The 21,879-nt window shown below is 40.9% G+C and overlaps 1 protein-coding gene across 4 annotated transcripts in view; it reads right to left on the bottom strand.

Annotated features, from left to right (window-relative positions):
• The window catches only part of MAPK12 (mitogen-activated protein kinase 12), a 38,429-nt gene extending 18,726 nt beyond the window's left edge, over positions 1-19,703 (bottom strand). For 3 of the 4 annotated variants that reach the window (XR_003527128.1, XM_027639923.1, XM_027639924.1), the window contains exons 1-4: positions 19,502-19,703; positions 18,610-18,739; positions 8,478-8,536; positions 4,744-4,855 (exon numbers count right to left, since the gene is read on the bottom strand). Coding sequence is in view for 3 of the 4 variants with exons in the window: in XM_027639923.1 (XP_027495724.1) it covers positions 4,744-4,855; positions 8,478-8,536; positions 18,610-18,739; positions 19,502-19,617 (417 nt within the window). In the remaining variant the exon portion in view is untranslated. Of the gene's footprint in view, positions 1-4,743; positions 4,856-8,477; positions 8,537-18,609; positions 18,740-18,893; positions 18,912-19,501 lie in introns of those variants that run through there. The other variant, XM_027639926.1, reaches the window with a different exon arrangement.
• Between the last annotated feature and the right edge of the window lie 2,176 nt (positions 19,704-21,879).

Genomic DNA, 21,879 nt, shown 5'->3' with positions numbered 1-21,879 from the left:
AGTTAAAAGGTGGAAAAAAAAAAGCATTTTACAAATGCAAGCTTAAGCTTGGGAAGCTGAAAGAGTTTTACCACAAAGATCTACAGGGTAGCATACTCCTTCTCAGGTGTTGCAAGCATTTTTCCCTTACAATGCTTCAACTAAGCTCTGTCTAAGTGTATGTTTGTTCTCCCTGCCCTGCCAAGAAAGCAATCAAAGTAAACAAAGATGGGCTGTCTTTAATCCAGATATGGTAGACCTTAAAAAGTACAAGATTTTTCACTCAAAGCTTGGCAAACCCTTTCTAAAACAGTTTATTTACAGATACCTGTAAAAGAGTAAACAAATTACTGACTCATTCTCATTCTCTTTTTTCTCTGCATGCCAGGAACACTGCTTTCAGTTTAACACAATTCCTAGCACAGACAGAGATACAAGAATGTTCCTCAAGTACTGGACCACTCCTATTTCTTAAAATTATTTCCAGGTAGGTGTATATTTCTGGCTGGATTAACTGGTTCAAGAAGAATCCAAAATTTAATGGAACAGATACAGTAAAGACTGTTCTCCAATGTTTGCTGTGCAATAAGAAATGACAAAACAGAGGCTAGTAGCTGAATAATATCTCCTACGGGTGATTTTGAGGAAAGTACAAGCTCTCAAAAAATATGTGGGAAGAGACAAAATATTCAGGCAAACCACTTCCTATAGAAGATGTAACACAGTTACAGAGATCAGAGATACAAATTTTCTAAGATTATCTCAGCATCCCCTCTGGTTGTCATGTAACTGCAATGAGCACTGCCTTTATTTTTATTAAATCTAGGGAATAACAGGGAACATCAAGAACTTCCTGCTCCTCTCCTCTGTGCTGGGTGGACTTTGGCTGGTCACCAGGTGCCCACCAAGCTGCTCTTTCATTTTCCACTCTCAGCAGAACAGGGGGAAGAAAATACAGTGGAAAAGCTCATGGGCTGAGACAATGACAGGGAAACCACTCACCAATTACCACCATGGGCAAAACAGACTCGGTTTGGGAAAAATTAATTAAACTTATTGCCTATTAATAACAGAATAGAATAGTTTGAAACAACACCAAAACTAAAACACCTTCCCCCTCCCTCCTCCTTTCCTCCCAGACTCAAGTTCACTCCTGATATCTCTCCCTCTTCCTCCCAAGCAGCAGAGAGAGACAGGGAATGGGGACTATGGTCAGTCCATCATGTGTTGTCTCTGATGTTCTTTCCTTCTCAGCCTTCCCCTGCTCTAGTGTGGAATTCCTCCCACAGGAGACAGTCCTTCACGAACTGCTCCACCATGGCTCCCCTGTGGGCCACAGATCTTGCCACAAAACCTGCCAGGAGCCTGCTCCAACACAGGCTTTCTGTGGGCTACAGCTTCATTTAGGGTACATCCCTGTGTCCCAGCGGGATCCTCTGTAGGCTGTTGCTCCATCTGTTCTGTCATGGTCCTCCATGGGTTGCAGGGGAGCAACCTGTGCCACCACAGTCTTCGCCATTGGCTGGGGAATCTCTGTTCTAGCACCTGGAGCATCTTCTCCTCTTTCCTCACTGACCTTGGTGTCTGTAGGGCCATTTCTCATTTTCTCGCTCCCCTCCCACAGCTGCTGCACAGCATTTTTTTACCCCTCCTTAAATCCGTTACCACAGTGGTGCCATGAACATTCCCAATGGGCTCAGCTTTAGGCATCAGCAGGACTGTTGTGGAGCCCTCTGGAACTGACTGTTCAACATGGAGGCAGTTCCTGCTGTCTTCTCACTGAAGCCATGCCTGCAGTCTCCACTCCACTAACAAACAAACCCTACCACACAAACCCAATACATCCTCTTAAATTTCTGCTCTGTTTTCTTCCTATGTGTGTCAACCATGCACAGTTGCTCCACTTTCTTTCCATATTTACTGATCCAACAGACTTCAGTGTCAGCCTTTGAGGCTCACAAGCTCCGTTTTGTTAACCTCTGTCAGATAATGTACGTCACTAGGACCAAACTATGTTTCTAAGCCATTTCACTGAAATTAAATTAATTATTCATCCTTTCCACTACACTCAACTTAAGCTAATTACTTACAGTTCATATATTTCTTGCCTGTAACGTTACTGCAAATGATGTTTTTCATCTTTGGTGAGTAGCATGCCTCTCCTGGAAATCTGCTTCCCAGACAGTTACCTGTAACTAAACAGACCACTCCACTTATATGGTCCTTGAGAGAACACTTTCTAGGACATAGTTTGTAACCAGGGAACTAATTACAAAACTGAAATCATAACTCCACATTCAAAGTCCAGATTGGAGGTGAATTCCCACTAGTTTAAATAAAATCAATTTCCTCAAACCTGCCTTCAGTTTCTGCATTTGTAAAATGGGAATTGGACCACTTAAACGCACAACTGTAGAATACAAAGGAAAATTACTTAGTGTATGTAAAAGGCTATGTGAGTAAAAATCTACTAAAGTAAGAACACAAAATCCAAGGTAGGGTCAAAGAGAAATCAATAATGCAGGACTCAACAACAAAGTATATTTAAAGTTTTGTGATAGGAGTAAAAAAATTTACGTGACCTTCTGGATCTTTTAAGTACTGAGAGACAACGGAATCATGGGCTTGCTGCTCCTGATGTTCCTGTCCAGGCATAGCACGCTGTCCTGCTATATTAATAATATTTTAATATTAATATTATTAATATAATGCAAATATAGATCTGGATGAATCAGCATTCTGATGGATGTGCCAGACTTTCCTGTACCAAAATCAGTTCTGTATTTCCACTGCACAAGCACATCTCTATGCTGACCTCACTTATCTCTGTATGAGCACAGAGGAAAGCCCACCCTTATGTTGTTTGTTGCAGGCAGAGGACCTTAAGACCAAAATTGTGCCAGCAGCAGCCAAGAAATGACATTCCGTTTCAAACAGTGCTGTTCCACAGCCTCCTTACACCCTGTGTCTTTAGAGAGCAAAGTGAATTAAGTAGCCATCACTGAAGGAGAGCCTGGCTGAAGCCTGCAGAACCAGGTCAAGGTTTTTCTTCTCTTGGATTGTGTCACCAAAAGAAAAAAAAAGTAATAAGGAAGTAGTAGCCTTTTCACAATCAACCGCTGTGTACACACAAAAAGCAAACCTGTAATTTAAGAACTATAGTACTAATTTAGACCCACAATCATTTTCACATCACATTAATATACATTATAGATAAAAACAGGGAGCTTCAAGATATCTTCTTTTTGTGTTGTATGATATGAACTTCAATAATCACAGCCAAATTTTTAAAAGTCAAACAGAGGAAAAAAGGAGTAGCATTAATAAACAGTATTTAGGAAATCATGAGGAAGAAAAACATACAAAGTAGACAACAGCTAATATTTTTAGAATTGTTCTTGTGAGAGTCAGTGAAATTCAAGATTTTGTTGTTTTGCTATAGCTGTAAGCTCTGCAGTCCACAAAAGTATAAGAGAGATGAACATAAACATTATTTCTGAGAAGGAGTAGGGGATTAACAGGCTTACAGTCAGGATCATTATCTGGAAAAAAAAAGAAAAAAAAAGAGATCTAAGGTAAAAGATACCTTAGAGATTATGTCTGGTTGTACTTTTTGTTCAAGTATAAGAAAATGATATATTGAAATTATTATTATTCTTCCCAAGATACCATGCTGCAGCTAAGTCAAGACTTACTGGAAGAGCTACAAGATGAAGTGTTCCTACACAGTTCAAAACTAGACAAATCTGAATGGTCACTTACAGTCTTTTATGAATTTTTCCTAATTTCAGGGTGTAAAATGTCAGCACATAACAAAAACAGGTTCCAGAAGGCAAGATCAAACAAAGATGGCAGGAGGCCTGCATGATGAATGCAGAATTGCTAGGGAAACTGAAAACATGAAAAAGAAGTGTACATGAGGTGGAAGCAGAATCAGGTCATCCAGCTGGAATGTGGAGACACTGTCCAAGTGCGCAGAGACGGAATTTGGAAAAGTAAAGTCCACTTGGTCCTGAACTTGGTAAGGGACCTGAAGGTTAACATGAAGGGCTTCTACATGCAAATCAGGAGGAAAAAAACCCCAATGAAACACAGGCAATGGCACAAGGGGCATGGAAAAAAACCCTAAGGTACTCAATATGTCTCCTTTCCATTCATCTTTACTAGTAATATTTTCCAGTGATTTCGGGGACCTATGATTTGGCAAAGTCTGGAGTAAGGAAAACTCACACTCAGTGGAGGAGGATCAGATTAGGGAACATCTAAACACACACAAATTTAACATTTAAATACCCTGATGGGATGCACTCATGAAGTCTAAGACAAGTTGGACAATGTCATTGTGAGGCCACTTAATATGGTGATTAGGAGATGCTCCTTATGATGGTAAGAAAGCAAATATTGCTCATGTCTTCAAGAGGGTAAGGAAGAAGAGGATCAGTCAGCCACACTTCATTATCTGGGAATGTAATAAGCAAGTAATTCTGGAAACCATTTCCAATAGTTAGAAGGATAAAAAGCTGAGCAACAGTAGTCAGCATGGGTTTACAAAAGGGAAAATTATGCCTCGTTATCCCATTAAGAGAATAAACTGAGACAGCCAGGATTGTTTAGCTAAAAAATCATATTTTCTATGTATTCTTTTCCTATATAAGGTGAGAAAAATTTTATCCTGCTATCAAATGATAACTATTTATAGCTTTCCATAATGGTTTGCTAGGAAAAAAGATTTTGAACATCAAAATAACAGTAGAAGTGGCAAACCTTTAAGCCTTTCAACATCTGATATACCAGGAACTGGATTCGGTCTTCAGTTAGTTTCTCATGCTTCATTATCTTACTCAAGTCTGTTCCCATAAATGGCATGACGAGGTAGCTTAAAACAGAACACAGAAAAAGAAAACAAAACCAAACAAAACCAAACTTGATTATTTTGTCATATAAATTGAAACATAATTGTATGTTATAGTTCAATGACAATATTAAATTATAGATTGTTCCATTTACCAAACAGTTCCTTTATCATCCCCCTGCCCTCCAAGTTTCTCCACCTTTATCTGATTGTCATGAAAAGGTATTGCCCAACCCTGTCACCAATTACAGAAAGTTGCTAGTTATCAGAAGAGTGCAGACTCTGAACTAGCTTAGCAAGAAACTAACAACAGCCTTCGGATATTTCAAAGACAGCTACACAGAAAACAGACATTCATGCAACACCATGTCTCTCACAATCAAGATCATAGCCTTGAATTCGCAGTAACCAAGGTGCCTAGGTGGTTCATTCAAACAGACAAGGCCAGATGTAACAGAAATAAAGTTGATCAAATTAGGAGGCAACAATAACTGTCATTAATTTTCATCTCAGATCATAAACTGGGATCTTCAATACTTCATAATGGTAAGGGACACCAGCAACAGAAAGCTCCAGAATGCCAAGCTGATATTTCATATCTAATCTTCACTTAAGATCCAGACCTTGCATGTAATAAACTCATCCTTCAGAGTTTCTGAACACAGGTAGAACCAATCACATTTGGTACTTGAGGATACAGTAATCAGTTTTCTTCTGATGAGGACAAGCAGATGTATTTTCATGAAGAGAATTAGATGTGATTGTTGTTTCATAGCTACAGATTTTATTATTTAGATTTAAATGGGTTTCTTCTGGTTAAAACATGCAAATTATAATTCTGATTTCTACTATTAAACCTGTATGAAAAGTGCATTTATTCTACTAGAAATGCATCTATAAAACAAAATAGAGATTGACTATAAAGACACTGATTTAGTCATGTCCTAGGTACCAAGCATTTTTTTCCCACAACTTTGGGGATCAGGACTCAGGCTCCCAGCCCCAGCATTCACTGACAAGTTCACTAACCTTTGAATACAAAGGATGAGCAATTTAATTCTGTGACTATATAAGGGCAGCACAAACATAGAGAAGGGAACATTTCTTATCTCTCTCCCAGAATAACACACAAAATGTTTCCCATCAACAAACCAAGTGCCTTGGAAAATGGAGTTCAACTTCTTTGTTCATGTTCCTGTCTGTTCAGCCTGGAGGAGATTGAGGGGAGACCTCATTGCAGTCTACAACTTCCTTGTGAGGAGAAGAGGAGGAGCAGACTCTGATCTGTTCTCTGTGGTGATCAGTGACAGGACCCAAGGGAATGTCTCAGGGGAGATATAGATTAGATATTAGAAAAAGGTTCCAGAGGATGGTTGGGCACTGGAACAGGCTCCCCAGGGAAGTGGTCACAGCACCAAGCCTGGCAGAGTTCAAGAAGCATTTGGATGATACTCTCAGGCACATGGTGTGACACCTGAGAATGGTCCTGTGCAGGGCTAAGGGTTGTGATTTGTGTGAATAGACGAAGTTTAAACCAATATATAATCATTAGGCACTGTAAAGACCAGGAAGAGAAGAAGAAATAAGACTGCAGTTTTACATATGCACAATTTGTTATGTTTACAAAGTGATGACTTCAAATCTCTTACAGTCAAATAGAGAGAAGTCTAGGTGGGTGGAAAAATAACCAAAATGTAAGAGAGGAAAAATCCACTTGACTTTTTGAGTTTGAAAGTTCAAACTATAGTAATAATTTATAAGCACCATATTGGAATAGGACAACAATGGGATCAAACACTACAAACTCCCTTTCAACATTTTGTCTATTACTTAAAATTTCGCAATCTTATTTTTATTATTATTAAAAATATATTTACAATCCACAGTTGGAGTCCTTGAATAATCTGAGGAGGTTAGGCACATGATAAGTAGTTCACTTCAACGAGAAATTGATGCCTAATGCATTTATGTTTCTGTAAGTTTCATTTAAAGCTCGAATTCTTACAAAATGAGGAGCAGCAACCCGTTCTGGCACAATGTGTATGATATTCATTGCATGGACAATGTAAGGAATAGCAATGAAGGGGGTGAACAGCAGCTGGTAGAAAAGGACTTAAATTGGTAATGATTTATGCATTTCTGATTCAGTACACCATTTCAATAAACCGAACACTTAAACCTGAAGGAATTTCAACACAAACATGAGCAGGGAAAGGACTGTTTCTTCATAAAGTAAGCAAGACTTTGTTAACCAGTCTTTGTTAATACATTGACTGGTAGAGCAGAGGAGCAGGAGAGAAGAGTGGCAGATTAAGGAGGAACATGCTCGCCTCTAGATAGGAGGACTAGAAGTCAGCTAAGAAACCTCAAGCGTCAGACAAGATCAACCTTAGTGACTGGCTCTGTGAAACCACAGACCTTGTTTCTGCTGCTTCCACACGCAAACCCACTTGAATTTGATTTTTATAGAAGAAGCCACGAACATCTCGTGACTAGTCATCAAAAAGAGGGTATCCCTCAAATGCCCTATTTGACCTTTATCACAAAAGCTGTTTCTTCACTTTTGTTTTAAATGTACACGCATTTACCTCTGGTTCACCTCTAACAGTTTGCCCATGGGCCTGAAAGCAAATTTTGCCATAGGCTCATTTGTTGCAATTTCAGTAATGAATATATCTTTTCTACTTGACTTGCACCTCCAAAATTTGGAAGATGATTTTAGGACCTCATTTAAAACACAGTGCTTCAACGCTAATCCATAAATGTGTATTCTATTACACATGTTACATAAAATGCTAGCACAATAGGCAATATGGACAACATTCCTTTTGGCTCAATGATCAATATGAACACATGCTCTATGTTTTCTGTACTTAATTTTCTACATTTTTCTGTCAGATAGATTCTTTGCTAAGATATAAATATGCAAGGTTGTTTTGGAAACATAGCTACATTAGATGAAATCCAGAACAGTTCCACAGGAAATCTACACTAAACCTAACAGGACTTCTGAGTGCTGTTTCTCTAATGACTCTAATTTATAAGAATTGCAGCAGGATCCACAAGTAAAATGGCAGACTTGCTAAGCGTCTTGTGTCTGAGATGCTGCTAAAAATCAGGGAGATGTGGTAGAAGCAATCTATATCTCTTGTTGTTTGGACCACTGGACTGGGAAAACATTCAGAGAGCACAACACAGTGCAGATAATCACTAAAAAATTGAGCAGCATCAGCAGTTTTTAATTAATCCTTGAATTAAGACAGACCCCACTGAGATATGTAATGTCATAGGCATCACTTTCAGCCTACCTGTTTGGGTTAAGAATTGTCCTATCATTTGAGCAACCTGGGTCTTAGGGTAAAAAAATCAATACTTGAAAGGTAGATTAGGAAACACACCAATCTGCCATTTACTAAGGGCTGAAACAAGTATACACCCTGTAAGACAGGAAACTGGTTCTAATAACACCCTGAAAATCCCAGCCTACCAATTTGGAAGTTGCATGTAAGAGTCATATTAAGATGAAATTCAGAAAAAAAGTCCATGAAGCAACAATTTTGAAATTCTCTGTTTAAAAAAGTAACAACCCTTCCTCACACACAGGCAACAATGCCCTGCTTCAAAATACAAACAACTCAGAACTTACAAGTCATTAAATTTCTCCAGTGTTACATCTGGTGTGAACACATCCAATATTCCAATGACCTAAAATGACAGAAAAAAAATTAATAACTGATTTAACATAATAAATCCTGAATCATCTAATAAGTGAAAAAATATAACCAAAAACATTTCCACAGTGAAACATTAGCTACAGGTGTAAACATGGCAGAAATAATACCTAAAGTAGTGCCTAGCAACACCAAGATTTGTTATGTGTTAAATTTTATAACTCTGCAGGCTGCTTGACCCTGTGACACAAAAATTAAAAAGTTCAGAGGCTAACAGTTTTATGTAAGGGGAGACAGCATTCTTAGCACTTTTACTACTGAAGTGTTGAAAACAAACCAGACAAATCAGACCCTAACATGAAGCACCCATAAGTGCTCTTCACCTACCTGGGCCTGCTGCTTATCAATGAATAACACTTTAAACATCATCTAATTTCAGTAACAGGGTAATTTAGTACATAGACTACAATATATAATTGAGTATGAAGAAAAAATTAGAACTAAATTTCTTTTATAGGGGGTAAAAATTAGCAAGATTTACTGTGGCTTATACCTTAGGTTCTCCTTAAGAGCTTTTTTTGTCAAACAAAAGCATTCCATCACTCAACAGAGAAATAACAGTCTAGTAAAACAGATTTTTCACCACAGCTTTTCCTATTACTATGGTTTTCAGACAAACTATACAAACTGACTAAGTGCATTACTCTGGCTGCCAATGCTTCTTTCAAACCCATTAAATACTAGAAAATTAAATATACAGAACTCAATGCTCCAAAAGAAGTAGTTGGAATTGTCTAAAGCCAGACTTCAGTTTTACATGCTGCTTAATCCAGGCAGTACCTAAATAGCAGAGACTTTTAGAGCTGCTTCTTTTCTACCTCTGCCCCTAATTCATGACCATTTCTGTGTGCTCAGAGGAAGCCTCCCAAGCCCCAGAGCGCTCATGGTGCAGGCTGCTGTGCCAGTGAGGTTGTGCAGGGGTTTGCTAGAAGGCAAGCTAAGAGATGAACAACCTTTATAATCTTGTTCAGCCCTTTCTCCATGGCATACTGACATCAGATTATACATCAAGAACTATTGTCCAAAACAGATATCTTTATAAAAAAGAATGTGAAAGTAAAGAGAAGCATGAGCAGAAATGAAGGGAAGAAATGAAAAGTTTTTATAATATTTCATTAAAGCAAAACTTTAAATAAAAATCCCAACTGTGATGAAATTTGTATTGCACATATTTTTAGTCTTTCCACATTCAGGACAAAGTACTACAGTTAACCTGGATATTATCAAAATGTCATAATGATGAACAAGGCAGAAAAGCTAATAAAGATGAAGGCGGAAAAGTACAACTCCCTTTCTTTGTAGCCGCATATATCCCTGAAAATAGTCACTAATAATGTTTTCCTGAGGACTGTTATATGAAACCAATTAAAGAAGAATATCTACCATAAAACAATAATTAAACCCACAGAGGATGTAGTTATTATTTGAAGTAATATCTTTAGTGCTAACATTACAATAACATTTTTTTTTTTAATGACAATTTTACATAAGGTTTTCCATTTCTCTGTGGAGGCAGGGAGAAAAAAGAGGGGGGCAGGACTACAAAGATGTACATGACAACAATAGAGCATAATGCAGCTCTATGGGCATTTCCTGAGGCAGCATGTGTACACACAGAGCATACACAGCCAGAAAAGTTGTGTTCTCTCCACATATTTAGGTATTACAAAGAAGGAAGTTAACATTTTAGCAGTAATCTTATCCAATATGTATCTTTCCTTATCAAGTCCCATTTTCTCAGAAGTTCTGCTTGTTCTCCTTAAGCAGATATTTCCATGCCCTCATATAACTAAGCAAGAACCATCAGAAAATAACTCCCATCACATCTGAATGTAGCAGTGAAAGACACTTGGACACCACAATATAAAGAAGGGACCCAGAAGAGGATAAAATAGTGTGGCTGCTGTATCACATCCATCGGCACACTAAGGTATTATGAGGTATCCTCTGTGAAACACAAGAGATGAAGAATATGTTTCCATAAAGAACAAAACACCCCTCAAATACACTAATGAAGTTCACTAACATCCTACTGCGTATCCACTCAAGTAAACAGAGTTTCCAGTAGTTACTTAATGGTGCCTGATACACTTTTATTTCCGAGGTAGGGTTGCAAACTTATGGATACAAACTTATCATTGCTGCAAATCCTCTGCAGTGAAGGATGCCACTGAGATGAATGCTCAGCTCCTGCTGAAGGGAATTTTAAATAATGAACAAGAAAGCACTTTTAACATGACGAGGATTTCACAAGACTTCTTTCCTTGCTTTACAAAGCAAGTTTTCTTAAAATCCTGAGATAGATTTTAGTATCCAAAATGGTAAGACATATTAATAGTTAATCAATTCCAAAATAAAAGCAAAGGACCCATTTCCTTTTCCTCAGTGATCTTTATTTAATAGCTGTGTTTTGGGATTATTTTCCTATACTGGAACAGAGTCATTTATATTTCCATTTAGGCCAGAGATTTCTGGAGCTATATTAAGCACAAGGAGGTACAGGATAAAATAAATCCGCTGAGGAAGATACAACTGCAGCTAGTTATTCAGGAAAAGGGAAAGAACTGGACAAAGAGTAGGCAACTCCCTCCTTTATGATATCATGGAAAATCCTGTGTCTGAAATGCTCTCAAAGACAGTATTTGTAAAGAAACTTTATGATACTTAAAGATAATGTCCCAGCACAAAAGTAAGCCACCATAAACAATTACAAGAATCAATAATATTTCATAGTGTTACCTATATGAAATGTAACAGAGATACCTGCAAAACCTTCTATTGATGTATTTTTGGTGTTTATAAGCACAGTAACTGACAGCATCAGAGATGGAAGCCCAGCTGAGGAACCAATGCATGAAAAGCACTTGTGGAAACCAGCAGCAGCACTGCTTTTTCAGGGTCTTATTTTTACCCCCATTAACTCTGCCAGAAGGCAATTTCTCAAGTAAGTAAGACCACAGAAATGCATCTTATTTCCTACTGTAAATTTGACTGAAAAATAACCTGGATTTCTTCAGCCTGCACTGAAGTATCTTACTCGCTTTTGTCTGAAGAAGAGGGTGTCTCCCACAGAATCACAGAACTTGGACTGCAAGAGATGTTAAACCTTATTTAGTTTTAATTCCCTGCCATGGGCAGGGACACCTTTCACTAGATCAGGTTGCTCAAAGCCCCATCCAACCTGGTGTTGAACACTTCCAGGGATGGAGCATCTGCAGCTTCTCTGGGCAACCTGTTCAAGCGCCTCACCACCCTAACAGTAAAGAATTTCTTCCTTATGTCTCCCCAGAGCCTCCTCTTCTCTAGGCTCAACAACTCCAACCCTCTCAGCCTTTCTTCATAGGAGAGATGCTCCATGTTCCTGAAATGCAAAACCACAAAACTACCTACCTACTAGTCTAACTTGTTTTCCTCAGGTATGCTTTTACTCAATATATTTGCTTTGAAGACAGTGGAGGGTGGGTGGCAGCATCTTCAGCCTTTCTTTAACCTACTGTGCTTATATGTGTGTCCTCTGACCACCCTGACCAACTCTAACTACTGTCAACAAACAAACAGCAATAAGGCAAGGTGGTTTCTGCCCTTCCCTTCTCAGCTGCCTACTTTTCCAAATACTATTCCAATTGCGCAATGGTGAAGAGCTCCTCATCTCTGTCTCCCCTCGTACTTTCATGTGTTGGATTACTTGTGTTCAAGGACTGAGCTACTACATTTCTGCAAACAAAAGTTTCTGATGTAAGCAGCACTACATCAAGAAAAGACTCCAGTCTTGTATAAATTAATAAGTAAGATAGGTTATGTCTCTCAGTGTAGGTTATGTCTCTCGTACAGTAAGTGCTGCTTTCTCTTGCACATATTATGCATGAAAACCCAGTGAAGTTGAGTGGCTTTAGCACTCAGGCTACACATGCAAGTAGATATTTGAGAGAGAACCTTGCTAGGGTGCACTGTACTACATATTAAGCTGCATAAAATTTTCTGCAGGATTAGCTTCAACTTCATGTTCCTGCAGCGTTCTACATCATGGGCACCTGCTTCCTTTTACTACATTAAGAACTCTCAAACTTTTTAAAATTTTAACTATCCATGCCAAAGCTTGCATCACAGTCACCATCTTTTCTTCACAGATTACTGATACATGACATGAAAGACTCCTGCTGATGGACCAAGACCTCCTTTCCTTTTCTGAAAGGAAAGTACAGCAGCCACACACCAGCAGTCAGCCAGCACACTGGCAGTCACAAGCTGTACCCACAAGCATCAGCACACTCTTCTTTCAAAGGACTCATATATAATACCAGACAGGTTCAAATCCTGTAGACACTCATCTTTATCTCTGGATTGAATGGCAAACCAAAGAGAAGGTTTGGGTTTCAGTGCTGCTTTCCTTATTTTCATTTCATGAAATAAGCTAAGTCAGTCTGCTTTATTAGTACCCAAGGCTGGGGTGCAAACAAATGGCTATCAGCTGAAGTCCAACCCACGTAAAACACCTATTCACTAGGTTTGTGAAAACAAGCAGAAATTACAACAGATACCCCTACACTGATTTATTGGCTTTTGAGTACCAAAATAAAAGGACTCTGGTGTCCTGTTATCTTCCTACCTGTGCTAAGCTTTCAGCCTTCAGAGAAGCAGACAGGAGTGTTTCTTCCTTCCAAAATTTTGATAGCAATAAATTATCCAGTAATAACTGTATTGTTGCTTTCATAAGGACCCATAAAGAAATTTGCCATCTCCAGACAGAATTCCTGAATTGCACTTTACTAGCATATGTGTACCCAAAGGATGTGAATTTTTAGCTGGTGCAGTTCTGGAGGACTTACTGCGGGAAACCTCTTCTAACACAGTGAGCTCTCATCTGTTAAGTCACCACTCATCTGCAACTCCCTTGTTTGTCTGACAAGGCAGACGCTGTTGCTCTTCCAATGCTTATGTCAGGCTACACGAACTGCAAAAGGTGACAGATTTAAGATTTTCTCAGGCAGGAACATAGAGTGACCCACTACTTTTTCTGGAACCAATTCTTCCCCTGGTTGACACTGCGTAGGTATAAGTAAAAATTCTTTTCAAAATAAATAATTAAAAAACAGCCAACCTAAAAGTGCATCATCCTCAAAAATGTAACTGTAGAGAGACAGACAATTTGGTGTCTGTTGGATATCCAATTCCTTCCAAAAAGGGGAAAAAACTACATGCTTCTCTTAATGCAAAACACAGACTGGTCTTTAGATATGGGAATACACCAGAGAATAATTTTCACTCAGAGCAATGAATGAGAGCATAATATAGAGTACCTTTGAACAAATACTGCAGTGGCCTCCTACACACAGGGTTTCCAGGAAGGGAAAACATCTGTAGAATATTAACTGACCCAAGAAACGTTTAACGGGCATTTGTCAGAAATTTTATGCCAGAAACACATTCAGAATTTAATTGGTAGAATTGCGTCAGAATTCCCGTGGGTGCCTATATGTACATGTAGGTATAAACACATGTACACACACGCACGTACAACACTTTGCTAAAATCCACGCTCTGTTCTGACATGAGCCACCAGCATGAGCTGCTGCTCTTTTCCTCCTCTTTCCAGTGCCATCTCCCCTCACCAGCTATTCTGCACTCCTGCTGGCGACTTGAAAACTTCTGTTAGCAAACTGGGAGGTGAGCAAGGCAGGGCTGGACCGCTACAAGCAACTTGCAGTTGTTTCAACTGAAGTGGGTATTAAGGTATCACTTCCAGTCCAAATGCATAATAAAATTATTTGCCAAATGAAACTAAAGGCCCTGCACCTCTACTTACTTGCCTGGGTTTAGCTTTGCATGCACAAACATATCTCTTAACTTCAGAAGAATACATAAATACAGAGCTATGCAAATGGTTGAGAGCTAAAGCCAGGGCCAAAGTTGGAATGCTGGCCATATTCTCACTGCTTTTGGTTTTAAGAGCCATAATAGGTAGGTCCTAAAGGTCCTCCCTTTAAATGAACTCAAAATGGAAAGAAACAGGGAACAAAAGCAGTATTACTGGGAAAAGAAACTTTCTAAAGGTAAAAAGTCTGTTCTTCTATACAAGATTCAGCAGACATTAAAGAAATAATCAAGAGCTGCTAAGGCTGTAGTGGGATGAATACTACAAACTAGCATGATTAAATGAATGAGAAAAACAACCCCAAGAAATGCATTCTTCATTCTGCCTTAGCTGTGTTTATTCCTCATTTTCATACCATTCCCTCCCTTGTGCCAGCTGTTTATGCAGCTTCAGAGTGAACTGGATCACTGGAAATGAACTTTTCTTTTTGGCAGTGTCTTAGGAATTGGTCTGGGCTAGACTACTTCTTGGTAGTAGAAGTAGCTTATAAAGTTTGGGAAACATCTCAGAACCTCTTGAATTAAAAGGCCTACCGGAAAAAATATGGATGTCAGTGCCATTACAGACTGATTTTTCTCCTAACAGCAAGGTCTCATCCTCTTCGTAGACAGCCTCTGTCCCTGAGCCCTCAACACCATTGCTCCTCTGGATTTGTTTGCAAAGTGTTGATGAGAAGTCCCATGCTATCAAGTCTGCATGGTTTATATAGAAATATTCCTCACTGCATTTACTTGAGAAACATTAGGGAGAGCAAAGGTCTAATGAAAGATGGTCATGCCAGCAACCAATCACCTTCTCCTGAAAAATGTCTAAATAGACAAGCAAATTGACCTGTGAATTAGCTTCCTTAGAAAGTGAAATACAATTCCAATAAAATTCAGTAGAATGACTCCTATATTTGCTTTTACAGGACTCCTGGTCATCCTACAACCCTTCCACATTAAAGAGATGAGCGTATTCCTCAAAGGGTCTATAATGGAGGTCATCTAAGCTACTAAGCAGAAGTTTTCCTCCTTTTTTCTTCCCTGAAGCACAACACACTAATGAATTATATCACTGTGGTATGGGTTTAATGGTATCTTCTGCTACCTTAATGGAGGATCAGAGGTGCTATTTTTAACACAATGTGTCAGACCATTACAATTTCTTCCATCATTCTGAATACAGCATAAGGTTAAACAAATTATGATAATGTATTGCTACATGCTTAACTCAACACTTCCCTGAAAGCCATGAAGGGCAGAGATAGTCTATTGAGAGATAATCACAATGAAACAAACAAAATATCACACTTTTCATAAAAGCCAACATCAAATTCCTCATGATTACAGAAGTAATTTTGAAAGAAAAACCAACAAGAAGAGAGAATTGGATGTAATGTAATTTTAACTATCAAGTAAACATAACCTTGAAACATTTTATATGCTGAAGTAGGAAAAAAGTGAGATGAGGATTTGCACTGTCAGATTAATGTGACATTGGAAAACTATTCCAAGTCTAATCCATAGTGGCAATACCATTAGACTGGCTATCACGTACCACATCCTCTACATACTTAGATTATTAACACCCAAGACAGAGATAACCGTGACATCGCTATTTTACTGAAGTCTTTAAAAAAATTACTTCAGTTTTATTAAATGTTTTAATAACAGTTGTATTTATAGTACAGCCAGAAAGCTAGATAACTGCTATCTATAGAAGCATACTATAACATGTTAGCTAGCAAAAAAAAAAAAAAAAATCAAGAAAGATTCTTCAATCACTGTTCTATTCTACTAATTCCTATTATAAGGAATTAGATTTTGGATTAGAGATAGGTGCCCATCTGAGTGGAGCCCATGTAAAACTCCATAGCCCAACCCATGGAAGCGACAATGGTGATGATAGAAAACAGGCAGCTCTCCTGCCACTACTCTACATGTCATTAAAGGTGTGCACAGCACAGTGTGAACTGCTGCTGTGAACAGGAAAGGACCTTGCCTTCTGCCTGTAAATCCATCCTTTTATGGAAACAAGAAAGACGGAGACTACTTACAAGAACATGTATTGAATAGGACAAGGGGAAATGTCTTAACACTGAAAGAGAGTAGGTTTAGATTACGTATTCAGAATAAATTTTTCCCTGCGAGGGTGGTCAGGCACTGGAACATGCTGTCCAGAGAACTGGTGGATGCTGCATCCCTGGAGTGTTCAAGGCCAGGTTGGATGGGGCTCTGAGCAACCTGATCTAGTGAAAGGTGTCCCTGCCCATGGCAAGGGGAGTTGGAACTAGATGATCTTTCAGGTCCCTTTCAATCAAACCATTCTATGGTTCTATGATTCTATGAAATATGTAAAAAGAGAGTCTCTGGCAGAGTGGTGGTAGGCCAAAGGAGTGGGGCTGAAAATCCTGATTATGAGCAATACTGCCATTCTGGTTTAATTTTGGGTGGGTGGAATGGCTAAAGGAGTATCCTGAGATCATCTCAGGGACTAAAACTCCTAAAAGGCATTGTTGCTGCTCCTAATTCACCGTGGGCAACACAACTGACAGAAGGATGTGAGACTGGGATGGTGGACAGATGTTGTCTTGATGGGCTGTACAGCCATGTCGGTCTCACTGCGGATGGGTGGAGTAGCCAGCCTCCGCCTCCATGTTGCTGTGGATCCCTGAAGGCTCATTTATTCAGTCTTTGTTCTCTAATGACTAGATGGTTTATTCAAGGTAAACCTTTTCCTTAGGCCAGACTCTTCTTTCTGTGGCCCAAACTGTTTAAGACTGTAAACCATTCCCTTCCTTCAAAAATATTAATTTGTAACTTGTATAGATTGTGCTCATGTTCCCCAGTGACCATTTTCTTCTAGACCCTTTAATTGCCAAATGAGTCCATGGTGGAGTTTCAGAGTATTATCCTGAAGGGTATACACCACATCAAACTTCCTAGGAGTGGAAAATGCTACCCAACAGATTATTCTGGGAAATGGAAGAAAAATATTCTCAAAATTCTGGACATAGTTATGAGCTTGGCAACTGCACAGGCTGCTCTGCTCCCAAATGTTCAGTAAAGAAAATGCTGAGAGTATTAAAGCCCACACATGAGACAGAAGTTCCCTGCAAACATTAACTCTTTAACATATATAGCAGTGGTTATGAGGCAGTTACTTTGAAGTAATCAGAGTAAAAGATTCAGATAAAAATGTTACAAGCAGATAGGTTCTTAAGCCTACAGAAAGCTCTGTTTTCTTTCTGGACAGTCAGGATATCCCACAGATTATTCTTCAAACAAATCTAGATATTGTTGGTACTCACAACATTAATACTATAATGTTAAATGGCAATGACTAGTTATTGTTATTACCAGTTTCTCTCATAATTTCTTTCAATCTCTCAGTTTTCTGTGAAGGTGCTCTGAATCTCCCACATGCTCCCAATCTATGGTCTTATCTCCCACATCCCTGGGACCCTTCTCACACAGAATCCATGGTTTGACTCCACAAAAACTTTTTCTCCTTTATTTTCTTAAACCACTAAACACTTTTGGGACTAAGTATCTTTCTCTCAAGTACACTTCCAACACTGCTTTCTATAGCTATTCTTCTTTCCTGTTACATGGGAATTACATGCAGAACTCTATATCTTATTCTCTGCCTCCCAGTAAAGCAATTTGTTTGGTCATTCATGAACTTTTCCTGTTTCACATTAGTATAAGCCCAAAACTTTCAAATGGTTCATGAACAATAAAAAAAAGACAAAACCCCTCCCCTTTCTTAAAGGCACACGTGTGTGCATCTTCATTCAAGTTCAGAAAAATAAAAAACAAACCAAAACATATATGCTGGCAACTTGAGACACACAGACCCATGCTCTACATTCTCCTGCACCTCACAGGAATGTAGTGATGGTGACTGTAATTTCTGGTCTTTAATCTCTCACTAGCTCTGAGCATAAACACTGTGGTCCTAACCTTTCCCACCCAATCTTTCCCAGGTGGAAATTAAGTGGTGTTTCCCACAGGATATTCTACTTTGTGTGAACTGATGTTTGTAGGACAGACAGACAAAAGACAGGCTGAAAGATTCCCAAATTCCATTCAGCTACACATCCGCCCTGTCCAAATCTACATATTTTCTTTGTTTTTAGGATGCTTAAGCTGCGAGTTTGGGGAAGGATATCTGCTAACGACCTAACTCACGTTTTCGTGCTTCATGTGTTTCAAGAGACGCAGTTCTCGGTAAGCTCGCTTGGCAAAGAGTTCAGACTGAAACGGGCGGTACAATTTCTTAATGGCCACTTTAGTACCACTTCTTCCATCGACGGCTGAGCTTTAAGGGAGAAGCAAAGTGTTTTGTGAGCGAGGACCGAAGCAAGCCTGCAAACCCGGCCGGCACTGGGGAGCGGCTTCATTCTGCCCCATGCTGCCTGGCCCTTGGCTCGGAACCCCCCGTGCCATGGGGGGAGATCACCTCCCCAAAGCACCTCGGTAGCAGCCGTCTCGTTTCATTCGTTTAAAAGGCTGCCGGACCCTGTGATGAAACTTAGAAATTTTCAAAAGCTTTAAAGAGGAACATCTGGGAAGGGGAAAAAAAAAAAAAAAGGGCAAAAAAAAGACAAAAAATCCCACAAACCCCCAAACCCACCACCAACACTGACCCACACCACGCGTCCCGCCTCAAGGGCTACAACACCCCAGGCTTCGGGGTCGCTGCCGCTCCGGGGTGCCGCGGGCCAGGGTCAGCAGCCGCGGACAGCGCTCCCCGGGCAGGGCTGGGCAGGGCCGGGGCAGCGCCCGGGGCTCTGCTCGCTCCGGGGACGAGAACACCGCGGGTCGGAGCCCGGAGCGCCTGTCGGTCCCCACGACGGGCCGCGCTCCCCGGCGGCAGAGCCCGGCCCGGGCGGCCAGGTGAGCAGCGGGGCCGGCCCTCAGCCCCCGCGGGGCCGGCCCGGGGCCGGCGCAACAACCGGGGAAAGTTGTCAGGGAGCAACACGCCAGAGGGCCGGGCCGGGCCGGGCCGCGTCCCCCGGGCCGGGGCAGAGGTCACCGCCCCCGCCGCCTGTCCCAGGGCTACCCCCGCCGCCCCGCTCACCAGACGGCTCCGTAGGCGCCCGACCCCACCGGCTGCAGGTCCCGGTAGCGGTCTCGCACTTCCCAGAGGGTCTTAGTGATCTCCTGCCGGTAGAAGCCGTTCTTGGGGGAGGACATGGCGCTGCGGGCCCCCACCGGCACCCGCCGACAAAGAGCCCGGGCGGGGGGGAGCGGGAGCGGCCAGCGCCGCCGAGTCGGGCTGCGGAGAGGGGCTGGGCTTGGGCGAGCGGCACAGCCCCGCCCCGCGCACTCGCCTCGGATCACTCCCGCCGCGGCTGGGACCGGCTGTGCCCTTCCTCCCCTCCAGCCCAGGCACCTGGGGCTGTGCTCTGCCGAGGTTGAGAGCGGACGGCGCCGAGGGTGCCCGGGCAGGGAGGCAGGTGCCGAGGCTCTCGCTGGCTGCACGAGTCCTCGCAGTAGGGAGCAAACCCATCCCGGTCGTCTCTTCCTCCTCTTTCACCCGGTGCCGGTTTTAGGCTTGTGATCAGGATCTGGTGAGGTGCTACTGGCTGGTGCATCAAAGCGTTAAGGAGTGCGAGAGGCTGCAGCTAGTAGACCTGGGAGTACAAAAGCAAGCTTTTGTATGGCCTCTGCACTGGGGCGAACAGCTGGGGGCTCCCCAGATTATCCCGGGGTCAGACCCCAAATTACAACAGTGTTTCATAGAGTTAAATAGAAACAAGCAGACACTTGGTTCAGCTGCTCAGAGCAAGTGGTCCCACGCGTGGCTGGAGTGATATGGAACTGCTCAAGCAGTGGCTTGAAACAAATGCAGTGCTGAAGTGTGGACAACAGCGACCTTCTCAGTAGCTCAGTAGTAAATGGGCCTCGGCTGGCACCATGTGTAAGGCAAAGACCTGTTTTAAAATGTGTTTTGTGTGTTCTCTGCGTGAATGTAATTAAAACTCTTGTCCTTCAACAAAGGAGGACAAGCCTTTGTTTTGTCTGACTTCACCCCTGAGCAATGCCCCTGAGGTTAGATAGTTCTGACTTGCTGTTGATAGAGTTCAGTTTGTGGTTTAGCTATAAAGGGACAATCTGGCCAAGTTTCCTGGTTCCCTTTGCTTTTTTTGGTAGATGCCATGGGCCCAGCCCTTCTTGTGCCTGACTACTGAATGTGGAAGAGCCACCCTGCCCTCTCTCCTCCCAGGATAGAGGAGGAACACATCTTTCAGCCAACAGCCTTGTGTTCCAGCACTGCTCTCTGCTGACCATTGACCTATTCGACTCCCTGGTTTAGTGAGAATGGAGAGCAACCTTCTGACATTTGGCAGTTAACATAAAGCTTGTGTCTAACAAGTGTTAGATCAATGGTAGATGTTTACTTTTAAAAATCTGCTGCCCCAGATTTTCTGACATCCCTTTAATGCTATGTTTGCTATTCAGATGATGGCTGGAGTGAAATGTGGTGTAGGTAAGGTGAAGGATAGAGCAGCTTCCACTCAGTTTTGAGCCAGTCCACTAGTTAAATTACTTTTAATGACAAATATATGTATTTCTAATACAGTGAGGATTAGTTCTGCTTTTGATCCCTTGCCTACTTTTCCTTTACTCAGTTGTGGCAAAGAGATACTTTCTTACTGCTTGTTTTTTATCAGGGCAGAAAGATTTTGATACAGTAGATGAAAGTACTAAGGGAGCACCAAGACAAGATCACTCTTGTGCAGAAGTTAAGAATATTGCAGAGCAAATTTTGTAAGATATTTTAAATTCATTGATGAAGTTAGCCAATGCTGGTTTTCCCATGTTATTACTTAATGTAACTATTTAGGTATACACAGCTAGAGATAGATGAGGTAGCAGCGTACATCAAACAAAAGACCACTTTTTCCCATTGCGTCACACATACGGGAGATGAACTGATAAGCTTACTGAAAAGATTAGGAAATCATCACTGTTATAACAAGGGAAGCTTTGTCTAATGAACTGTTCGAAGTGCCTATGAATAGATTGAGATGAGAAACTTGGATCCATCTGCAGCTGCTAGATCCTACAGCAGTGTCACAAACCCCATGAGCCTCTGCATGCTGCTAGGGTCAGCTGGATACATGGAGATATGGAGATGTGTTTCCCCAAAGACAGTCTGTTGCAAGGAGACCAATAAGATACTGTGGCCATATCTTCTCCTGAGCAACATGTGCTTGAAAGGATAAATTAAGAAAGGAATGCCATCAGATGTTTCTGCTTTTGGCATATGTTTATTGTAAAGTTAGTAGAAGAAGAAAGGACCTTCTTCAGACATCATAAATAAAAGATAAAAAATGCATTAATGGTCCAAAAATCCCACTTTTCCAATGCTCATTCCATAAAGGGAAGCCTTGAGAGGTATCAGAACATGTTTGTTTTTTTGGTTTGTTTTTTTTTTTTTTTTTTTTTTTA

This window comes from Corapipo altera, unplaced genomic scaffold (genome assembly GCF_003945725.1).
Source record: "Corapipo altera isolate COAL_440 unplaced genomic scaffold, ASM394572v1 1b, whole genome shotgun sequence".
NCBI classification, from domain to species: Eukaryota; Metazoa; Chordata; class Aves; order Passeriformes; family Pipridae; genus Corapipo; species Corapipo altera.
This window is presented reverse-complemented; position numbering and strand designations above follow the sequence as displayed.